The sequence below is a fragment of the Brassica rapa genome, chromosome A08, assembly GCF_000309985.2.
Source record: "Brassica rapa cultivar Chiifu-401-42 chromosome A08, CAAS_Brap_v3.01, whole genome shotgun sequence".
NCBI lineage: Eukaryota > Viridiplantae > Streptophyta > Magnoliopsida > Brassicales > Brassicaceae > Brassica > Brassica rapa.
This window is the reverse complement of record NC_024802.2, coordinates 429,095-450,782: the sequence shown is the minus strand read 5'-3', so window position 1 is coordinate 450,782 and position 21,688 is coordinate 429,095. Positions and strand designations below refer to the sequence as shown.

The 21,688-nt window shown below is 28.2% G+C and overlaps 1 protein-coding gene and 1 long non-coding RNA gene across 3 annotated transcripts; one reads left to right on the top strand and one right to left on the bottom strand.

Moving 5' to 3' along the window:
- Window positions 1–6: 6 nt before the first annotated feature.
- On the bottom strand, window positions 7–2,229 carry LOC103832582 (TATA-box-binding protein 2). The gene is made up of 10 exons (XM_009108626.2): window positions 1,975–2,229; window positions 1,663–1,741; window positions 1,466–1,553; window positions 1,255–1,326; window positions 1,131–1,181; window positions 965–1,009; window positions 773–865; window positions 598–699; window positions 423–503; window positions 7–338 (listed from the first exon to the last, which is right to left on the bottom strand). Exons 2-9 carry the CDS (start codon window positions 1,737–1,739, stop codon window positions 429–431), a joined length of 603 nt encoding a protein of 200 aa, XP_009106874.1. The 5' UTR covers window positions 1,740–1,741; window positions 1,975–2,229; the 3' UTR covers window positions 7–338; window positions 423–428.
- Window positions 2,230–10,178: 7,949 nt separating this feature from the next.
- On the top strand, window positions 10,179–12,521 carry LOC117127393. 2 transcript variants are annotated; one of them, XR_004450390.1, is made up of 2 exons: window positions 10,179–10,324; window positions 12,283–12,521. It is a non-coding gene; the product is annotated as an uncharacterized LOC117127393 (long non-coding RNA). The 2 variants fall into 2 exon arrangements; XR_004450389.1 differs by lacking the exon at window positions 10,179–10,324 and adding an exon at window positions 11,219–11,381.
- The last annotated feature ends 9,167 nt before the right edge of the window (window positions 12,522–21,688 follow it).

The window sequence follows — 21,688 nt, the reverse complement described above, 5'->3', positions numbered from 1 at the left end:
AGAGACTAAAACTGCAAATCTGCTTAAAGGAGTTTATTACAGAGTCTTGGTGTCTTATTACACAGGGTTAGCAGAGAAGTTCTAAGTTACTCTTTAACAATTTGGGTACGGTTCACTAATAAAACAAACATTACAGGAAACATGATACTTGGAAGAAACTCAGAACCAAAAAAACAGAATTGGAATCTCCATTCTGTATATACAAATTCTGGTTTTCAATCTGAATCAAACCAAGTCCTTTGTTGAAGGAAATTAACCTCACCAAGCGCTTGCCACCACTGGGATCTCTAGTTCATGGCAATCCAAACATGTTTTCTTTGATTTTTGATGTATAGGCTCTGCTTGTACAAAAAAGATCTATAATCAAACCACTTGTGGTTCATTCAAGAGCTATGAAAAAAAAAAGAATGTTGGAAACTTACATACTATCATTGCTGGATTTTCCTAAACTCTGTAAGAACTGGGTAGATATTCTCAAAGGCCGTGTAAGTCTCTTCTCTCATCTGATAAGTGTAACCCAAGGATTTCATCAGATGACCAAAGTATTTTTTCATGACAAAATGTGTAAATCAACTGAGAGAAAGTAAGATTATTTACCTTGGCTCCAGTTATAACAATCTTCCCTGACACGAAAATCAGTAGCACAATCTTTGGTTGTTTCATCCTATATATCAGTCCTGGGAACAGCTCAGGCTCGTACTGGAGAGAGAGGAGAACCATCAGACCAATTATCTCCATCTAATGCTATACAACTCTTGAGGTGATCACTTACACTTGAGAAAGCACTGTGAGAGTATGCAAGACCTTCAAGCCTAATGGGGAATTTGACATCACAAGACCCTACAATGTTCTGAATCTTGAAATCCTGCATATCGTAAACAGAAAATTTCATTACTAGACTGTATAACAAAACGAATGGAACAATATATAGTGTATGTTGTATCAGAGATAGATCATTAAGTACCTTGAACTTTGCAGGAAAGCCAAGCTTTTGAACAATCCGAGCGTACTGAACAACAACAAAAAAAGAGTTCTTTAACAATAGTAGAAAATAAAACACCTACTGCAATTACATCAAGTTATGACTTACAGTGTTCCTAGAATACGAAAAGAAAATGAGACTGGTGTACCTTTCTCGCAGCCAGCTTTGAAAAATGTTCACTCTTAGCTCCGGTACACACCTAACAGTAGACAACAGGTTAAAACATGAACATGGTAGATCAAGAAATGGTATAAAGCCAATATATAACATACCATTTTCCCAGAAGCAAAGATCAACGCTGTAGTCTTTGGCTCTCTTATCCTCATGATTACTGCAGCAAAACGCTGGAACAAGACACACAAGCAAGATTAAACTATATTCAAAATACAAAAACAAAATTAGTTTGAACTGAGAAAAAAAACACATTTAAATACAGAGCTGTAGAAAGACTAATGACTACTACAGCAAGAAACGAATGCGAACCTTGGGGTTATATTCAGCGTTGCGAGCCTGCAAAGCTATGGATTTGAGATCAAGCTTGCAGTCCAAGTTCACTGTCGAGACAATGTTTCTGAAACAAACAAAACAGACAAAAAGTTATAACCATGTCAGTCCACAAAACACAAACTCAAGAATCTATAAAAAGGGTGTTTATATAGACAAGAGAGGAGAGGACTCACTGAAGAGTTGGAATAATCCCTGAAGGATGCTTCATAAGGTCAACTGGTTGACTCCCCTCCATTCCTTGTTCAGCCATCCCTAAACACAACCAAATCAGCTAGATCTCGACACAAACAGTGTAATTGAAACTCATGTGAATCTACAAGCATCCACGAGACAGATAATAATTGTTTCACAATCAGAGATAGACAGCTTTTGCTGAAACTAATCGAGAGAATCTGAGATCCAATTCTAAACAGCTACGAGGAAACTGAAACCAGATCCGAGTGATTGGACCAATTAGAAACAGAGGGTAAGAATCAAAATCAGACCTTTCGTTAGTTTGCAGATCTCAAGTCTCGAATCTAGGGTTCCGTAACCCTCAAATGATTTGAAAAGGAGAAGGCTTTATATATATATATACAAAGAAGAAGAGAGAATTAGAGAGGGAAAGGGAGATTTTGTAATTTGTAAAATGGGATTTATAAAGGAAGAGAAGAGACTCGTTTTCTATCTCACTGCCTTCTCTCTTTGGGGATGAGGTTTTGGTCTGAAAGGTTGCGTTTTAGATCTGAGGAGCCTTAAGACATCTTTATAGGTATATATACTTTCCTTTACTACCCCTCAATCTTTTTGTCGGATGAGGGTAGTTCAGGGAAAACATGTTGAGTAATCTAATTTTACTGTCTTTGCTGGTGAACGACCACTCTTTGTCTGCCACGTATGATACTACAAGATATATAGTCTAATTAGATTTAGATGTATACAAACTGAGAATTAAAGCGATTTGTATTAAACTTATTGAACTTTTGGTTTGAAACAGAGCTTGCTTTAGATGGGAACTCGCAGTTCGAGAACTCAGAGGTGGTGTGTCCTCCGTTTGGTTGGGTTACTTGTGAGGTGGGTTTGGATTGGTCGGGTGTTTCTAACACAGCAGGAGCTTCGTGGGTTGTGCGAGATTGTCAAGGAGTGGTTAGAGAACACAGTAGAAGATCTTTCATGGGTTTTTCTTCTTTACTTGATGCTAAAAGTGAAGTTTTATGGTGGGCTATTGAGAGCATGAGTAGTCTGAAAAAACCTAAGGTGATCTTTGTGTCAGAATTTCAAGATTTATTTGGAGCTGTGTTTAAGACAGAGGGCTGTCCTGCTCTTAAGGTTCAAGCGGCTGAAATGCGTTTGAAGTTGCAGGTTTTTGAAGATTGGGACTTGCAGGTAGTTTCATGGGGTTCCATTAGAGGTGCTTCTTTCATTGCTCAAAGTGTCAACAGCTTGGGGTTATTACAGTCTTACGTTGCTGCTGGTCACCCTCGTTGGCTTGACTCTCTCTTTGATAGTGAAAGACGTTCGTCTGTTTTGTACAGGTAGTTTGGAAGTTCCTTTTTTTGGAAGAAGGTTTTTTGGTTGTTAATGTTTGTTGTTGGTGTGTTCGTTATCCTTTGGGATGTTTGATAGGATGATGTTTATGGCCTTTGGTTGTTGTAAAGCTTAACTGCTGGACTCTTCTTTATGAAATATATATCAATTTGTGAAAAAAAAAAAAAAAAAACAACAGTGTCGTTGAGATGTTAGAAAACAGTGTGTTTCATTCGTTGTGGTTTAAAAGCGTTAGTGATGATAACACAACGAAGAGACGTTAGTGATAACACAGTTATGGGTCGTATCAACAATACAGATGACGAAGCCCAGCATAAAGATGGCCCGACTCAAGCCCTGCTACTTTCCAAACAATAGTCATATGGTTAAAAAAATAGAGGAGTTAAAGCTGAGTGTACGGGACAAGAGGAGATAAACTCAAACAACCGTTTTTATCCTCCCATTTGTGCTGAGTAATTCAATTTCTAGCTGTTGTGATAAGATAATAGCTGGATAGATGAGAATTTCTAGATTGTTCTTTCTCTATAGTTCAATTGTAACCTTTGTGAAATACAAGTCGAGACTTCATATTTTCAGAAATCTCTCTCTTTCGTGTGTCTCTCACATGTAACATTTATACAAAATCTGAAACACTTCTCTAACGTAATAGAAACATGTTAAACTTGCTACACGCACCACAAGAAATAACATTGTGTTTGTCTATTTGAACTATACATAGAAGTCTACCATGTTTTAAAGATGACGACTATTTGTTGTTCCATGATTGTTTTTTTTTTTGTTTTTTTTTATAACTCTGGTATCTGGGCAGCCACATTCCCAACTATCCCCCGAAAGGGGTCCAGCGCTCCAACGGAAAAGATGTTAAATCCGTTGTGGCCAAGACTCGAACCCGGGTGGCGGGCAGTACAACTATACCTCCTTTACCACCAAGCTACAAGCGCTTGGTTTTGTTCCATGATTGTTGTCTGTAAGACTGTAACTCGTAGCTTAACATCTACCGTGCATTTTGCATGGCAGTTTGCAAAAAAAGCATGTTAACCTAAGGATAATCTAGTATAAATAGAGTTTAGAGTTTTGCTGACAACATTAACAGTATTAAAAAAAATTATTTTTTGATAATTATTACTTTAAAAAAATAATAATATAACTCGACAAATTTTTATTATTTTATTTGTTTTTTTAAAAGATACTGAATCTGAAATAAATAAATCATATTGGTTGGTGAACCTACAACCCACAAAAACTCGTATAAATACATAACGTAAATGTTGCTTAAACGGAATTTTTTTTACTCGTCCAAATATGTCGAGAGCCTAAAGCATATAATTTCTTTTTTCATATCTGGCACAATAGCAGATTAATTCCTCTTATTAGATTCCGAGCATGATTAATGGGAGGTTCTTAGGGTGGGGTTCTTAGCGAAATATAAGAACCCGTCTCTTAACTTTTAACTAAAAAAGTTAAGAACCGGTTCTTAGCTTTTTTAGTTAAAAGTTAAGAGACGAGTTCTTATATTTCGCTAAAAATCCCATCCTAAGAACCATCTGGATATGTTATATCTATTCGGTTTTGTTATTTTTTACAGTCGATTTAGTTATCATTTGAGAATATTAGATTGCATATATTTCTCTAAATTCAACAATAATATTTTTTATTTTAAATATATTAAAATTATGATTTTTCTTATTTGTATTTATGTTTGTTGTTGTCTTAGATATGTAAATATATTTAATGAAGATTATGTATAGCTCAAGATGTATTGTGCTTAAAATGAAATATAAAATAAACTAAAGTGTCTGATTCCACATTACATAAATTAATATAACGATAATATTCTACAGCTCATGCATATATATAATTTTTTCAAAAGATCTAAATTATAAAAGTTGGTTAATATTTTATTTTCATTTGTTAATATGTTTGAGTCATCCTATAATTTGCATTTATAAAATAAATTAATATTATAAAATTATATATTTTTCCTGTAGTTAAATCTATGATTTTAGATATAAGTTGGATTAGTCGAGTCATTCATGTTGTGAGTATATTGAGTTACATATATTCTTTTGAATTCAAGCTGAAGTATAATTATTTTTTTGTTATAATTAAGTAAAATCAAATTAATTTTATGTATCATTTAAATATGCATGTAGTGTCATAATATTTATCAAGTTATGTGTTGACTTGTTTTAAAAAAAAAAATATCAGAAAATAAAGCGATAATCAATATGAAATTACATACATAAGTAACTAATAAATTTTCGGAAGCTCATGAATACATATTAATATTTACAATAATTAAAATATTTTTTGAATTTAAATAATCTTAAAAATGATAATTCAGATTTGCTTTGGTATTTTAATTATAGTCCTATTAAGTTCCACAAACCTAAAAATATAATATATAAAAGTAAATTAAATATTATGAAAACAAATAATTTTAATAATTATAAAATATAACATATCTACCTCATTAAAGTATATAGCATTGTGTTATTTTAAAATATTTTGCAATTATTTTATCAAAAGATGTTTATTGTTAATTCTTTTTATTTTTAATATCTTCTAAAAATAAGCAGTTTAGAAAAATTGTGTGATTGTATTTTAAAATTCATATTACAAGTAGAATATAATTTATAGATTTTTTTTGCAGTAATTGAAAGATATTATAGTCAACTAAATATGTGAAATTAAATAAAACATTTCAATAATACTAATTATAAACTATTTTTTTGTTATTTATAGATATATAAAAATTATTTCTAATACTCTGAAAATATATATTTTTTTGTATTTTTTAAAATTATGTTTTAAAAGAAATAATATTTCTTTTTCTAATATCAAGATTATGTGTGTGAATGTTGTTTTATGAAATCACATTATATGTAAATATATATTTTTATCTAAGAAAATATAGATATAGGGAAATATTTTATTACTTATGTTATTGAAAAATATTTTTTAAATGGAATATTTCTATTTTGTGAATTTTCCTTTTTAATGAAATTATATTATATATACATATATTTTCGTTTTTAAATTTGTTTTTAAAATTTTAAAACTTTTCCTTTTTTATTATATATGTTATTTGGAAAATTATAAATAGGAAAATATATATTAATTTCAATAATATTATTTAAATGTAATAGTTTTAATTCATTAAGGGTATCAGTGTAATCAACCATCGTGAGAGTTAACGTGAGCGCGACACATAAGAAACTGACTTCTGTAACAATATTATAGAGATAATAAATATCTTATATATTAAAACAAAAGTCACAACTTTGATTTATGTGTGATTTTTTAAAAATGGACATATTCATAGAAAATCATGTTAGATTTAATCTGTAATCTTATCTTTTAAATTTTGGGCCTACAAGAAATTTTTATTGGGCTATCAATAATTAGATTTAAACAATAGATGATTCATTGGATTTATAGATAATATAAATTAAATAGATATAATTTAATGTTGTAATATTATGCATCCATATATTAATTATTTAAATATTTATCGATGTTAACTTTTAAAATTATAAAGATTTCTTTTAAATAACAGAAATCATATCATCTCACAATGATTAATTTTACTAACTTAAACCAATGAAAACAAATATTAAACTATATAGTTTATTTTAAAAATTAAACAAAAACTAAATATTTAATGATTTACTCGATAATATAAATCTACGAAGCGGAAAGTTTAAGTTTTTAAAAACTTTCTAAATTTGTGAAATGTTACAATATTTTTGAATATGACAATAAATAATATTTTACTAATCTTTATATATATGGTTAAGATTTTAATAATGAAATAATAATTCGAAAAAACATATATATATAGAAGAAGATACAAATACATGTGAAAGTTTGAAACAATCTATTCAATGAAAAAAACATACCGTAAACTTATTATGTTTTAAAAATTGATAGACACATATATATTAAAATATATACCAATTTAGAATTGAAAACAAAATGTTTATATAAAAATAAATGAAAACAAAAACTCGCGCGGTTGCACAGATCGAGATCTAGTGTATCTTAAAAATAACAAACAATGATCAAATTAACCTAATACAAACTCAGAACTTAACTGAAAGGGATTTAAATATGAGTTCTTTTTAGGATTTTTTTGCAAATATGACTCAAAATTCAAAGTCAAACACAAAACTAACCCATGATTTTTTGAAACTTTCATTTGCCTTATTCACCTGAAAAGTTCAGAGTACGAAAATGCCATTACTCTTATTATTTTATTTTTTTTCGAAAATAAGTTTTTTACTATCTCATCCTCATCTTTTTCATGTATTTATAATATTGCTATTGCCATCAATACACCAACCACCATGAACAACCAATTTGAAGATCTTAATGCACCTAAAAATCTATTTTGACTCCTTATATCTCATTTATTATGAACTAAAAACAACATCTTTTTCACATTCTCTCTATATTCATCCAAAAGACCCAAGATTTTGATTCTAAAATTTTTAATACCATTCAAGCTCATGATTCGTGGTCCTTAACAAGTAAGCTTCTTTGGTGGTGAAATATTGTGTGGTTGGAGAAGCTAAACAAGTTATCTCACTCGTTAAAGCTATGAAATCATTTTTTTCCAGATCTGTCCATCAGAAGACTTACACGACTTCCGTGTAAGTCTTCTCCGATGAGTGTTAAAGCCATGAAATCATTTTTTTACATGGACGTCTTCTGGTTAATGCATAGGTTAGTTTCGCAATTGACTTTATGTGTGTCTTTTAGAGACAACTTCTCTGGAAATCTTCCAGTTTTCTTTGTTTTAAAAAAAAATTAGAGAAGACTTCCCCGTAAGTCGTCTAGGATAAACATGTTAGTTTTGCATTTGACCAGATTGTGTAAAAAATTTGACTTTTCCTAGAGACTTACACGGAAGTCGTCAAACGGAAAATAAAAATTAAATATTTACTTTTACTAGACGACTTCAAAGTAAGTCATTTCAGGTTACTTTTGCAATAGAAAAATAAAACTTAAATATTTAATTTTATCCGAACGACTTCCATGTAAGTCTTTCGGTAGACGAATGACACGAAGTCTTCCAAGATTTTATTCCGAGATTCTGGTCAAACCTTAGTTATTACAGAATTCCATGTAAGCTCTATGCCGGAAGACTTACATAGAAGTCATCTGGATAAAATAAAATATTTAAGTTTTATTTTTCAATTGTAAAAGTAACCTGAAACTGACTTACATGGAAACCATCTAGAAAAAATAAATATTTTAATTTAATTTAATTTTTTTGTTAGACGACTTTCGTGTAAGTCGTCTAGGAAAAATCAAATTCTAACACAATCCAGTCAAATGCAAAACTAACCTGTTTATCCTAGATGACTTCCATGTAAGTCGTCTAGGAAAATTCAAATTTCTTACACATAAAGTCAATTGCAAAACTAACCTATGCATTGACCAGAAGACTTCCGTGTAAGTCTTTCTGACGACTTCCGTGGAAGTTGTCTACGTCAACGTTTAATAAAATTTTATTTTCTCTAGAACTATAAGGAGTTTTTAACATTTTCTTGTTAATTCATGTATACTAGTCAATATTAGGGCTTCTGGATGAAATTCATAACTTATTTGGTGATAATTATGAAGTTAACAACATTTATGCTTATTAATGTTTCTAGCTAATGAGAGAAGACTTCTACGGAATTCTTCTTCGTTAGTTTTTGTAAAACTTGTATTTTCAACTTTAAGATATATATTTTTTTAACTTTTAAAAGTGTTAACTAATTTCATGAATCTCAAGTCATATGGTTTAATGTGTCTTCTTAGATCACAAGATATATTTTTTAACATGGAAATCCAAACCGCAAACTAATTTAGTGTAATAAAAATATGAAGGACCAATTAGCCTAAATTCAAAAATTATTTTAGTAAGTTATACTTTATATAATAAATATGTATCTTCAAAATAATAAACAATGATCAAATTAACCTAATACAAACTCAGAACTGACTACACCAAAGTTATCTTATCCTCAACTAAAAGGGATTTTAAATATGAGTTTTTTTAATCATTTGTGTTATTTTATTTGATTTTGGTTCTATATAATCAACTAGTGGTTAGGTTTCGCTCAGAATATTTTTTTCTGTCTATGATGTCAATTTGTTGTATTTTATCACTGGAATATTTGTGTGTATGAAACTATATACTATATGGTGTATGTATGTGAAACTATATGGTGTTGGGTAATTTTTTTTTTATGTTAGAAGTTTCTTTTAATTAACTCTAATTCAGATATAACAGCTGAATGTTCAGTATTAGTTTTCTGTATTTATATTGAGATATAATTTGAACTAATCAGTGTTTTTTTTATTTTTTATTTTCCTGCCTTCGCTATACATGTATTAGTTTTGAAATTATTGTCTAATACTAAAATACTAGGTGTTTTATTCGTACATACCTATTTAAATGTGTTTAAATTTTTTAAAACTACACTAAAAATCATAGGCTTCAGTATATAGAGTATTTACCGAAAATCAAAACCCATAGATATTGAGAAAAATTTAAAAAACGAAAATTCTATTTTAATGCATAGTTGCATCTTTCACTAACATATGATGAAGGTCAAAGAGGATTGGAACCTTTGTGGTCTCCGTTTTTCTAGAGAATAGCGGTTTTATAGTGGTTAGTTAACCAGTTTAGGGACTATTATGAAGTTTTATTAAATTAATCGACAAAAAATTTAAACTATGCCCATGAACCATTAAAGAGAGTTTAATATACATTAATACAAATGTAGAATGTGTTCAGAATTTTTAAAACAACACTAAAGATCATCGGCTTCAGTATATAGAGCATTTACCGAAAATTAAATATTTTCCTAGGGGTTAACCCATAGATTTTGAGAAAACTTCAAAAAAAAAGAAAATTATATTTTAATGCATATTTGCATCCTTCATTAACATATGATGAAGGTCAAAGAGGTTTAGAACCTTTGTTGTCTCCGTTTTTCTAGAGAATAGCAATTTATTGTGGTAGTCAACAAATTTAGGGAGTATTATGAAGTTTTTACTAAATTAATTGACAAAATATTTAAACGATTCTCATGTACCATGAAAGAGAGTTTAAGATACATTAATACAAATGTATAATGTGTTTAGAAAATTTAAAACAAAACGAAAAAATCATAGGCTTCAGTATATAGAGGATTTACCGAAAAATTAAATATTTACGTAGGGTTAACCCATAAATTTTGAGAAAAATTCAAAAAAAATGAAAATTCTATTTTAATGCATAGTTGCATCCTTCACTAACATATGATGAAGGTTAAAGAGGTTTAGAACCTTTGTTGTCTCCATTTTTCTAGGGAATAGCGAATTTATAGTGGTTAGTCAACCAATTTAGGGAGTATTATGAAGTTTTACTAAATTAATTGACAAGAAAATTAAACGATGCCCATGTACCATTAAATAGAGTTTAATATACATTAACACACATGTAGAATGTGTTTAAATTTTTTAAAACAACACGAAAAATCATAAGCCTCAGTATATAGAGCATTTACCGAAATATTAAATATTTTCGTAGGGGTTAACCCATAGATTTTGAGAAAAATTCAAAAAAAATGAAAATTCTATTTTTATGCATAGTTACATCCTTCACTAACATATGATGAAGGTCAAAGAGGTTTGGAACCTTTGTTGTCTCCATTTTTCTAGATAATTGCAATTTTATAGTTGTTAGTCAACCAATTTAGGGAGTTTTATGAAGTTTTACTAAATTAATTGACAAAAATATTTAAACGATGCCCATGTACCATGAAAGAGAGATTAATATACATTAATACAAATGTAGAATGTGTTTAGAAATTTTAAAACAACACTAAAGATCATGGGCTTCAGTATATAGAGCATGTACCGAAAAATTAAATATTTTCTTAGGAGTTAGTTAACCTATATATTTTGAGAAAATTTGAAAAAATGAAAATTCTGTTTTAGTGCATAGTTGCATCCATCACTAACATATGCCGAAGGTCAAAGAGGTTTGGAACCTTTGCTGTCTCTGTTTTTCTAGGGAATATCGATTTTATAGTGGCCAGTGAACCAATTTAGGAAGTATTATGAAGTTTTACTAAACTAATTGACAAAAAATTTAAACGATACCCATGTACCATTAAAGAGAGTTTAATATACATTAATACAAAAGTAGAATGTGTTTAGAAATTTAAAAACAACACTAAAAGTCGTAGGCTTCAGTATATAGATCATTTACCGAAAAACTAAATATTTTCGTAGGGTTAACCCATAGATTTTGAGAAAAATTCAAAAAAATGAAAATTCTATTTTAATGCATAGTTGCATCCTTCACTAACATATGATGAAGGTCAAAGAGGTTTGGAACATTTGTTGTCTCCGTTTTTCTAGGGAATAGCGATTTTATTGTGGTTACTCAACCAATTTAGGGAGTATTATGAAGTTTTACTAAATTAATTGACAAAAAATTTAAACGATGCCCATGTACCATTAAAGAGAGTTTAATAAACATTAATAAAAATGTAGAATGTCTTTAAAAATTTTAAAACTACATTAAAAATAATAGGCTTCAGTATATAGAGCATTTACCAAAAAATTAAATATTTTTTAGGAGTTAGTTAACCTATAGATTTTGAGAAAAATTCAAAAACTTAATTGACAGAAAATTTAAATGATGGCCATGTACCATTAAAGAGAGTTTAATAAACATTTATAAAAATGTAGAATGTGCTCAAAATTTTTAAAACAACACGAAAAATCATAGGCTTCAGTATATAGAGCATTTACCGAAATATTAAATATTTTCGTTGGGAGTTAACCCATAGATTTTAAGAAAAATTTAAAAAAATGAAAATTCTATTTTAATCATAGTTGCATCCTTCACTAACGTATGATGAAGGTCAAAGAGGTTTGGAACCTTTGTTGTCTCCGTTTTTCTAGGGAATAACGATTTTATAGTGGTTAGTCAACCAATTTAGGGAGTATTATAACGTTTTACTAAATTAATTGACAAAAAATTTAAATGATGCCCATGAACAATTAAAGAGAATTTAATAAACATTAATACAAAATTAGAATGTATTTAGAAATTTTAAAACAACACTAAAGATCATAGGCTTCACTATATAGATAATTTACCGAAAAATTTAAAATTTTCGTAGGATTAACCTATCGATTTTGAGAAAAATTCAAAAAAAAAATAAAATTCTATTTTAATGCATAATTGCATTTTTCACTAACATATGATAAAGGTCAAAGTGGTTTGGAACCTTTATTGTCTCTGTTTTCCTAGGGAATAGCGATTTTATAGTGGTTAGTCAACCAATTTAGGGAGTATTATAAGTTTTACTAATTTAATTGACAAAATATTTAAACGATGTCCATGTACCATTAAAGAGAGTTTAATAAACATTAATAAAAATGTAGAATGTGTTTAAATTTTTTAAAACAACACGAAAAATCATAGACTTCAGTATATACAGCATTTACCGAAATATTAAATATTTTCGTAGGGGTTAACCAATAGATTTTGAGAAAAATTCCAAAAAATGAAAATTCTATTTTAATGCATTGTTGCATCTTTCACTAACATATGATGAATGTCAAAGAGGTTTGGAACCTTTGTTGTCTCCATTTTTCTAGGTAATAGCGATTTTATAGTTGTTAGTCAACCACTTTAGGGAGTATTATGAAGTTTTACTAAATTAATTGACAAAAAATTTTAAAAATGCCCATGTACCATGAAAGAGAGATTAATATACATTAATAAAAATGTTGAATGTGTTTAGAAATTTTAAAACAACACTAAAGATCATAGGCTTCAGTATATAGAGCATTTACCGAAAAATTAAATATTTTCGTAGGAGTTAGTTAACCTATAGATTTTGAGAAATTATTTTTAAAAAATGAAAATTTTATTTTAGTGCGTAGTTGCATCCAGCACTAACATATGCCGAAGGTCAAAGAGGTTTGCAACCTTTGTTGTCTCTGTTTTTCTAGGGAATAGCAATTTTATAGTGGTTAGTCAACCAATTTAGAGAGTATTATGAAGTTTTACTAAAATTGATTGACAAAAAATTTAAACGATACCCATGAAAAATTAAAGAGAGTTTAATGTACATTAATACAAAAGTATAATGTGTTTAGAAATTTTAAAACAACACTAAAAGTCATAGGCTTCAGTATATAGATCATTTACCGAAAAACTAAATATTTTCGTAGGGGTTAACCCATAGATTTTAAGAAAAATTCAAAAAAATGAAAATTATATTTTAATGAATAGTTGCATCCATCACTAACATATGATGAAGGTCAAAGAGGTTTGGAACGTTTGTTGTCTCCGTGTTTCTAGGGAATAGCGATTTTATAGTGGTTAGTTAACCAATTTAGAGAGTATTATGAAGTTTTACTAAATTAATTGACAAAAAATTTAAACAATGCCCATGTACCATTAAAGAGAGTTTAATATACATTAATAAAAATTTAGAATGTGTTTAAAAATTTTAAAACTACACTAAAAATAATAGGCTTCAGTATATAGAGCATTTACCAAAAAATTAAATATTTTCGTAGGAGTTAGTTAACCGATAGATTTTGAGAAAAATTCAAAAAAATGAAAATTATACTTTAATGCATAGTTGCATCCTTCACTAACGTATGATGAAGGTCAAAGAGGTTTGGAACCTTTGTTGTCTCCGTTTTTCTAGGGAATAGCGATTTTATAGTGGTTAGTCAACCAATTTAGGGAGTATTATATAGTTTTACTAAATTAATTGACAAATAATTTAAATGATGCCCATGAACAATTAAAGAGAGATTAATAAACATTAATACAAAATTAGAAGGTGTTTAAAATTTTTAAAACAACACTAAAGATCGTAGGCTTCACTATATAGATAATTTACCGAAAAATTAAATATTTTCGTAGGGGTTAACCCATAGATTTTGAGAAAAATTCAAAAAATAAAATTCTATTTAATGCATAATTGCATTTTTCACTAACATATGATAAAAGTCAAAGAGGTTTGGAACCTTTGTTGTCTCCGTTTTTCTAGGGAATAGCGAATTTATAGTGGTTAATCAACCAATTTAGGGAGTATTATAAGTTTTACTTAATTAATTGACAAAAAATTTAAACGAGGACCATTAAAGTGAGTTTAATAAACATTAATAAAAATGTAGGATGTGTTTAAATTTTTTAAAACAACACGAAAAATCATAGGCTTCAGTATATGGAGGATTTACCGAAAAATTAATTATTTTCGTAGGGGTTAACCCATAGATTTTGAAAAAAATTCAAAAAAATGAAAATTCTATTTTAATGCATAGTTGCATCATTCACTAACATATGATGAAAGTCAAAGAGGTTTGGAACCTTTGTTGTGTCCGTTTTTCTAGAGAATAGCGATTTTATAGTGGTTATTCAACCAATTTAGAGAATATTATGAAGTTTTACTAAATTAATTGACAAAAAATTTATCCGTTTTTCTAGAGAATAGCGATTTTATAGTGGTTATTCAACCAATTTAGAGAATATTATGAAGTTTTACTAAATTAATTGACAAAAAATTTAAACTATGCCCATGTACTATAAAAGAGAGTTTAACATACATTAATACAAATGTAGAATTTGTATAGAAATTTTAAAACAACATTAAAGATCTTGGGCTTCAGTATATAGAGCATTTACCAAAAAAATAAATATTTTTGTAGGGGTTAACCCATAGATTTTGAGAAACATTCAAAAAAAAAAATCATATTCTGCATAGTTGCATCCTTCACTAATATATGACTAAGGTCAAAGGGGTTTGGAACCTTTGTTGTCACTGTTTTTCTAGGGAATAGCGATTTTATAGTGGTTAGTCAACCAATTTAGGGAGTATTATGAAGTTTTACTAAATTTATTGACAAAATGTTTTAATGATACCCATGAAAAATTAAAGAGAGTTTAATATACATTAATACAAAAGTAGATTGTGTTTAGAAATTTTAAAACAACACTAAAGGTCGTAGGCTTCAGTATATAGATCATTTACCAAAAAATTAAATATTTTCGTAGGGGTTATTAACCCATAGATTTTGAGAAAAATTCAAAAGAATGAAAATTCTATTTTAATGCATAGTTGCATCCTTCACTAACATATGATGAAGGTCAAAGAGGTTTGGAAGCTTTGTTTTCTCCATTTTTCTAGGGAATAGCGATTTTATAGTTGTTAGTCAACCAATTTAGGGAGTATTATGAAGTTTTACTAAATTAATTGACAAAAAATTAAAACGATGCCCATGTACCATTAAAGAGAGTTTAATATACATTAATAAAAATGTAGAATGTGTTTAAAATTTTTAAAAATACACTAAAAATAATAGGCTTCAGTATATAGAGCATTTACCGAAATATTAAATATTTTCGTAGGGGGTTAACCCATAGATTTTGAGAAAAATTCAAAAAAAAATGAAAATTCTATTTTAATGCATAGTTGCATTCTTCACTAACAGATTATGAAGGTCAAAGAGGTTTGGAACGTTTGTTGTCTCCGTTTTTCTAGGGAATATCGATTTTATAGTGGTTAATCAACCAATTTAGGGAGTATTATGAAGATTTACTAAATCAATTGACAACAAATTTAAACAATGCGCATGTACCATTAAAGAGAGTTTAATATATATTAATACAAATGTAGAATGTGTTTAAATGTTTTAAAACAACACGAAAAAATCATTGACTTTAGTATATAGAACATTTACCGAAATATTAAATATTTTTGTAGGCGTGTTAACCCATAGATTTTGAGAAAAATTCAATACAAAAATCATATTTTATTGCATAGTTGCATCCTTCACTAACATATGATGAATGTCAAAGTGGTTTGGAACCTTTGTTGTCTCTGTTTTTCTAGGGAATAGCGATTTTATAGTGGTTAGTCAACCAATTTAGGGAGTATTATGAAGTTTTACTAAATTAATTGACAAAAAATTTAAACGATGCCCATGTACCATTAACGAGAGTTTAATATACATTAATAAAAATGTAGAATGTGTTTAAAAATTTTAAAACAGCACTAAAGGTCGTAGGCTTCCGTATATAGATCATTTACCGAAAAATTAAATATTTTCGTAGGAGTTAACCCATAGATTTTGAGAAAAATTCAAAAAAATGAAAATTCTATTTTAATACATACTTGTATCTTTCACTAACATATGATGAAGGCCAAAGAGGTTTGGAACCTTTATTGTCTCTGTTTTTCTTGGGAATAGCGATTTTATAGTGGTTAGTCAACTAATTTAGGGAGTATTTTGAAGTTTTACTAAATTAATTGACAACAAATTTAAACAATGCCCATGTACCAATAAAGAGAGTTTAATATACATTAATACAAATGTAGAATGTGTTTAAATTTCTTAAAACAACACGAAAAAATCATAGACTTCAGTATATAGAACATTTACCGAAATATTAAATAATTTCGTAGGCGTGTTAACCCATAGATTTTGAGAAAAAATCAAACAAAAAAATCCTATTTAATGCATAGTTGCATCCTTCACTAACATATGATGAAGGTCAAAGTGGTTTGGAACCTTTATTGTCTCTGTTTTTCAAGGGAATAGCGATTTTATAGTGGTTAGTCAACCAATTTAGGGAGTATTATAAAGTTTTACTAAATTAATTGACAAAAAATTTAAACGATGCCCATGTACCATTAAAGAGAGTTTAATATAAATTAATAAAAATGTAGAATGTGTTTAAAAATTTTAAAACTACAGTGAAAATAATAGACTTCAGTATATAGAGCATTTACCGAAATATTAAATATTTTCGTAGGGGTTAACCCATAGATTTTGAAAAAAAATCAAAAAAATGAAAATTCTATTTTAATGCATAGTTGCATCCTTCACTAACATATGATGAAGGTCAAAGAGGCTTCAGTATATAGAGCATTTACGGAAAAATTAAATATTTTCGTAGGGTTAACCCATAGATTTTGAGAAAAATTCAAAAAAATGAAAATTCTATTTTAATGCATAGTTGCATCCTTCACTAACATATGATGAAGGTCAAAGAGGTTTGTTGTCTCCGTTTTTCTAAGGAATAGCGATTTTTTAGTGGTTAGTCAACTAATTTAGAGAGTATTATGAAGTTTTACTAAATTAATTGACAAAAAAAATTAATCGATGCCCATAAACAATTAAAGAGAGTTTAATATACATTTAGAAATTTTAAAACAACGCAAAAAATCATAGGCTTCAGTACATAGAGTATTTAACGAAAAATTAAATATTTTCGTAGGGGTTAACCCATAGATTTTGAGAAAAATTCAAAAAATGAAAATTCTATTTGCGTAGTTACATCTTTCACTAACATATGATGAACGTCAAAGAGGTTTGGAACCTTTGTCGTCTCCGTTTTCCTAGAGAATTGCGATTCTATAGTTGTTAGTCAACTAATTTAGGGAGTAATATAAAGTTTTACAAAATTAATTGACAAAATATTTAAACGATGCCCATGTACCATTAAAGAGAGTTAATATACATTAACAAAAATGTAGAATGTGTTTAAATTTTTTAAAACAACACGAAAAATCATAGGCTTCAGTATATAGAGCAATTATCGAAATATTAGATATTTTCATAGGGGTTAAACCCATAGATTTTGAGAAAATTCAAAAAAATGAAAATTCTATTTTAATGCATAGTTGCATTCTTCACTAACATATGATGAAGGTCAAAGAGGTTTAGAACCATTGTTGTCTCCGTTTTTCTAGGGAATAGCGATTTCATAGTGGTTAGTCAACCAATTTAGAGAGTATTATGAAATTCTACTAAATTAATTGACAAAATATTTAAACGATATTCATGTACCATTAAAGAGAGTTTAATATACATTAATAAAAATGTATAATGTGTTTAAAAAATTTTAAACTACACTTAAAATCATAGGCTTCAGTATATAGAGCATTTACCGAAAAATTAAATATTTTCGTAGGGTTAACCCATAAATTTTGAGAAAAATTCAAAAAAATGAAAATTCTATTTTAATGCATAGTTGCATCCTTCACTAACATATGATGAAGGTCAAAGAGGTTTGGAACCTTTGTTGTCTCCGTTTTTCTAAGGAATAGCAATTTTTTAGTGGTTAGTCAACCAATTTAAAGAGTATTATGAAGTTTTACTAAATTAATTGATAACAAAATTTAATCGATCCCCATAAACAATTAAAGAGAGTTTAATATACATTTTAGAAATTTTAAAACAACACGAAAAATCATAGGCTTCAGTACATAGAGCATTTAACGAAAAATTAAATATTTTCGTAGGGGTTAACCCTAAGATTTTGAGAAAAATTCAAAAAAATGAAAATTCTATTTTAATGCGTAGTTACATCCTTCACTAACATATGATGAACGTCAAAGAGGTTTGGAACCTTTGTCGTCTCCGTTTTTCTAGAAAATTGCGATTTTATAGTTGTTAGTCAACTCATTTAGGGAGTAATATAAAGTTTTACAAAATTAATTGACAAAAAATTTAAACGATGCCCATGTACCATTAAAGAGAGTTTAATATACATTAAAAAAAATTTAGAATGTGTTTAAAAATTTCAAAACAACACGAAAAATCATAGGCTTCAGTATATAGAGCAATTACCTAAATATGTTAACCCAAGGATTTTGAGAAAAATTCAAAAATAATGAAAATTCTATTTTAATGCATAGTTGTATCCTTCTCTAACATATGATGAAGGTCAAAGAGGTTTGGAACCTTTGTTGTCTCCCTTTTCTGGGGAATAGCGATTTTATAGTGGTTAGTCAACCAATTTAGAGAGTATTATGAAGTTTTAGTAAATTAATTGACAAAAAATATAAACGATGACCATGTACCATTAAAGAGACTTTAATATACATTAATAAAAGTGTAGAATGTGTTTAAAAATTTTAAAACTACACTAAAAATCATAGGCTTCAGTATATAGAGCATTTACCGAAAAATTAAATATTTTTGTAGGGGTTAACCCATAGATTTTGAGAAAAATTCAAAAAAATGAAAATTCTATTTTAATGCATAGTTACATCCTTCACTAACATATGATGAACGTCAAAGAGGTTTGGAACCTTTGTCGTCTCCGTTTTTCTAGAGAATTGCCATTTTATAGTGGTTAGTCAACTAATTTAGGGAGTACTATGAAGTTTTAAAAAATTAATTGACAAAAAATTTAAACGATGTCCATGTACCATTAAAGAGAGTTTAATATACATTAACACAAATTTAGAATATGTTTAAAAATTTCAAAACAACACGAAAAATCATAGGCTTCAGTATATAGAGCAATTACCGAAATATTAAATATTTTCGTAGGGGTTAACCCATAGATTTTGAGAAAAATTCAAAAAAAATGAAAATTCTATTTTAATGCATAGTTGCATCCTTCACTAACATATGATGAAGGTCAAAGAGGTTTGGAACCTTTGTTGTCTCCGTTTTTCTGGGGAATAGCAATTTTATAGTGGTTAGTCAACCAATTTAGAGAGTATTATGAAGTTTTAGTAAATTAATTGACAAAAAAATAAAAACGATGACCATGTACCATTAATAAAAGTGTAGAATGTGTTTAAAGTTTTTAAAACTACACTAAAAATCATAGGCTTTAGTATATAGAGCATTTACCGAAAAATTAAATATTTTTGTAGTGGTTAACCCATAGATTTTGAGAAAAATTCAAAAAAAATGAAATTTCTATTTTAATGCATAGTTACATCCTTCACTAACATATGATGAAGGTCAAAGAGGTTGGAACCTTTGTTGTCTCCGTTTTCTAGAGAATTGCCGATTTTATAGTGGTTAGTCAACTAATTTAGGGAGTATTATGAAGTTTTACAAAATTAATTGACAAAAAATTTAAACGATGTCCATGTACCATTAAAGAGAGTTTAATATACATTAATAAAATGTAGAATGTGTTTAAAAATTTTTTAAACAACACGAAAAATCATAGGCTTCAGTATATAGAGCATTTAACGAAAAATTAAATATTTTCGTAGGGGTAACCCATAGATTTTAAGAAAAATTCAAAAAATGAAAATTCTATTTTATGCATAGTTGCATCCTTCACTAACATATGATGAAGGTCAAAGAGGTTTGAACCTTTGTTGTCTCCTTTTTCTAGGGAATAGCGATTTCATAGTGGTTAGTCAACCAATTTAGAGAGTATTATGAATTTTACTAAATTAATTGACAAAAAATTTAAACGATGCCCATGTACATTAAAGAGAGTTTAATATACATTAATACAAATGTAGAATGTGGTTAAAAATTTTAAAACTACACTAAAAATCATAGGCTTTAGTATATAGAGCATTAAACCCATAGATTTTGAGAAAAAATTCAAAAAAATGAAAATTCTATTTTAATGCATAGTTGCATCCTCACTAACATATGATGAAGGTCAAAGAGGTTTGGAACCTTTGTTGTCTCCGTTTTTCTTGGAATAGCGATTTTATAGTGGTTAGTCAACCAATTTAGAGTATTATGAAGTTTTACTAAATTAATTGACAAAAAATTTAAACGATGCCCATGTACCATTAAAGAGAGTTTAATATACATTAATAAAAGTGTAGAATGTGTTTAAAATTTTTAAACTACACTAAAAATCATAGGCTTCAGTATATAGAGCATTTACCGAAAAATTAAATATTTGTAGGGGTTAACCCATAGATTTTGAGAAAATTTCAAAAAAATGAAAATTCTATTTAATGCATAGTTACATCCTTCACTAACATATGATGAACGTCAAAGAGGTTGAAACCTTTGTTGTCTCCGTTTTTCTAGAGAATAGCGATTTTATAGTGGTTAGTCAACTAATTTAGGGGTATTATGAAGTTTTACAAAAATTAATTGACAAAAAATTTAAACGATGCCCATGTACCATTAAGAGAGTTTAATATACATTAATACAAATGTAGAATGTGTTTAAATTTTTAAACAACAAAAATCATAGGCTTCAGTATATAGAGCATTTACCGAAATATTAAATATTTTCGTAGGGGTTAACCCATAGATTTTGAGAAAAATTCAAAAAAATGAAAATTCTATTTTAGTGCATAGTTGCATCCTTCACTAACATATGATGAAGGTCAAAGAGGTTTGGAACCTTTGTTGTCTCCGTTTTTCTAAGGAATAGCGATTTTTTAGTGGTTAGTCAAGTACCAATTTAGAGAGTATTATGAAGTTTTACTAAATTAATTGACAAAAAAAACTAATCGATGCCCATAAACAATTAAAGAGAGTTTAATATACATTTTAGAAATTTTAAAACAACGCGAAAAATCATAGGCTTCAGTACATAGAGTATTTAACGAAAAATTAAATATTTTCGTAGGGGTTAACCCATAGATTTTGAAAAAAATTCAACAAAAAATGAAAATTCTATTTGCGTAGTTACATCTTTCACTAATATATGATGAACGTCAAAGAGGTTTGGAACCTTTGTCATCTCCGTTTTTCTAGAGAATTGCGATTTTATAGTTGTTAGTCAACTAATTTAGGGAGTAATATAAAGTTTTACAAAATTAATTGACAAAAAATTTAAACGATGCGCATGTACCATTAAAGAGAGTTTAATATACATTAACAAAAATTTAGAATGTGTTTAAATTTTTAAAACAACAC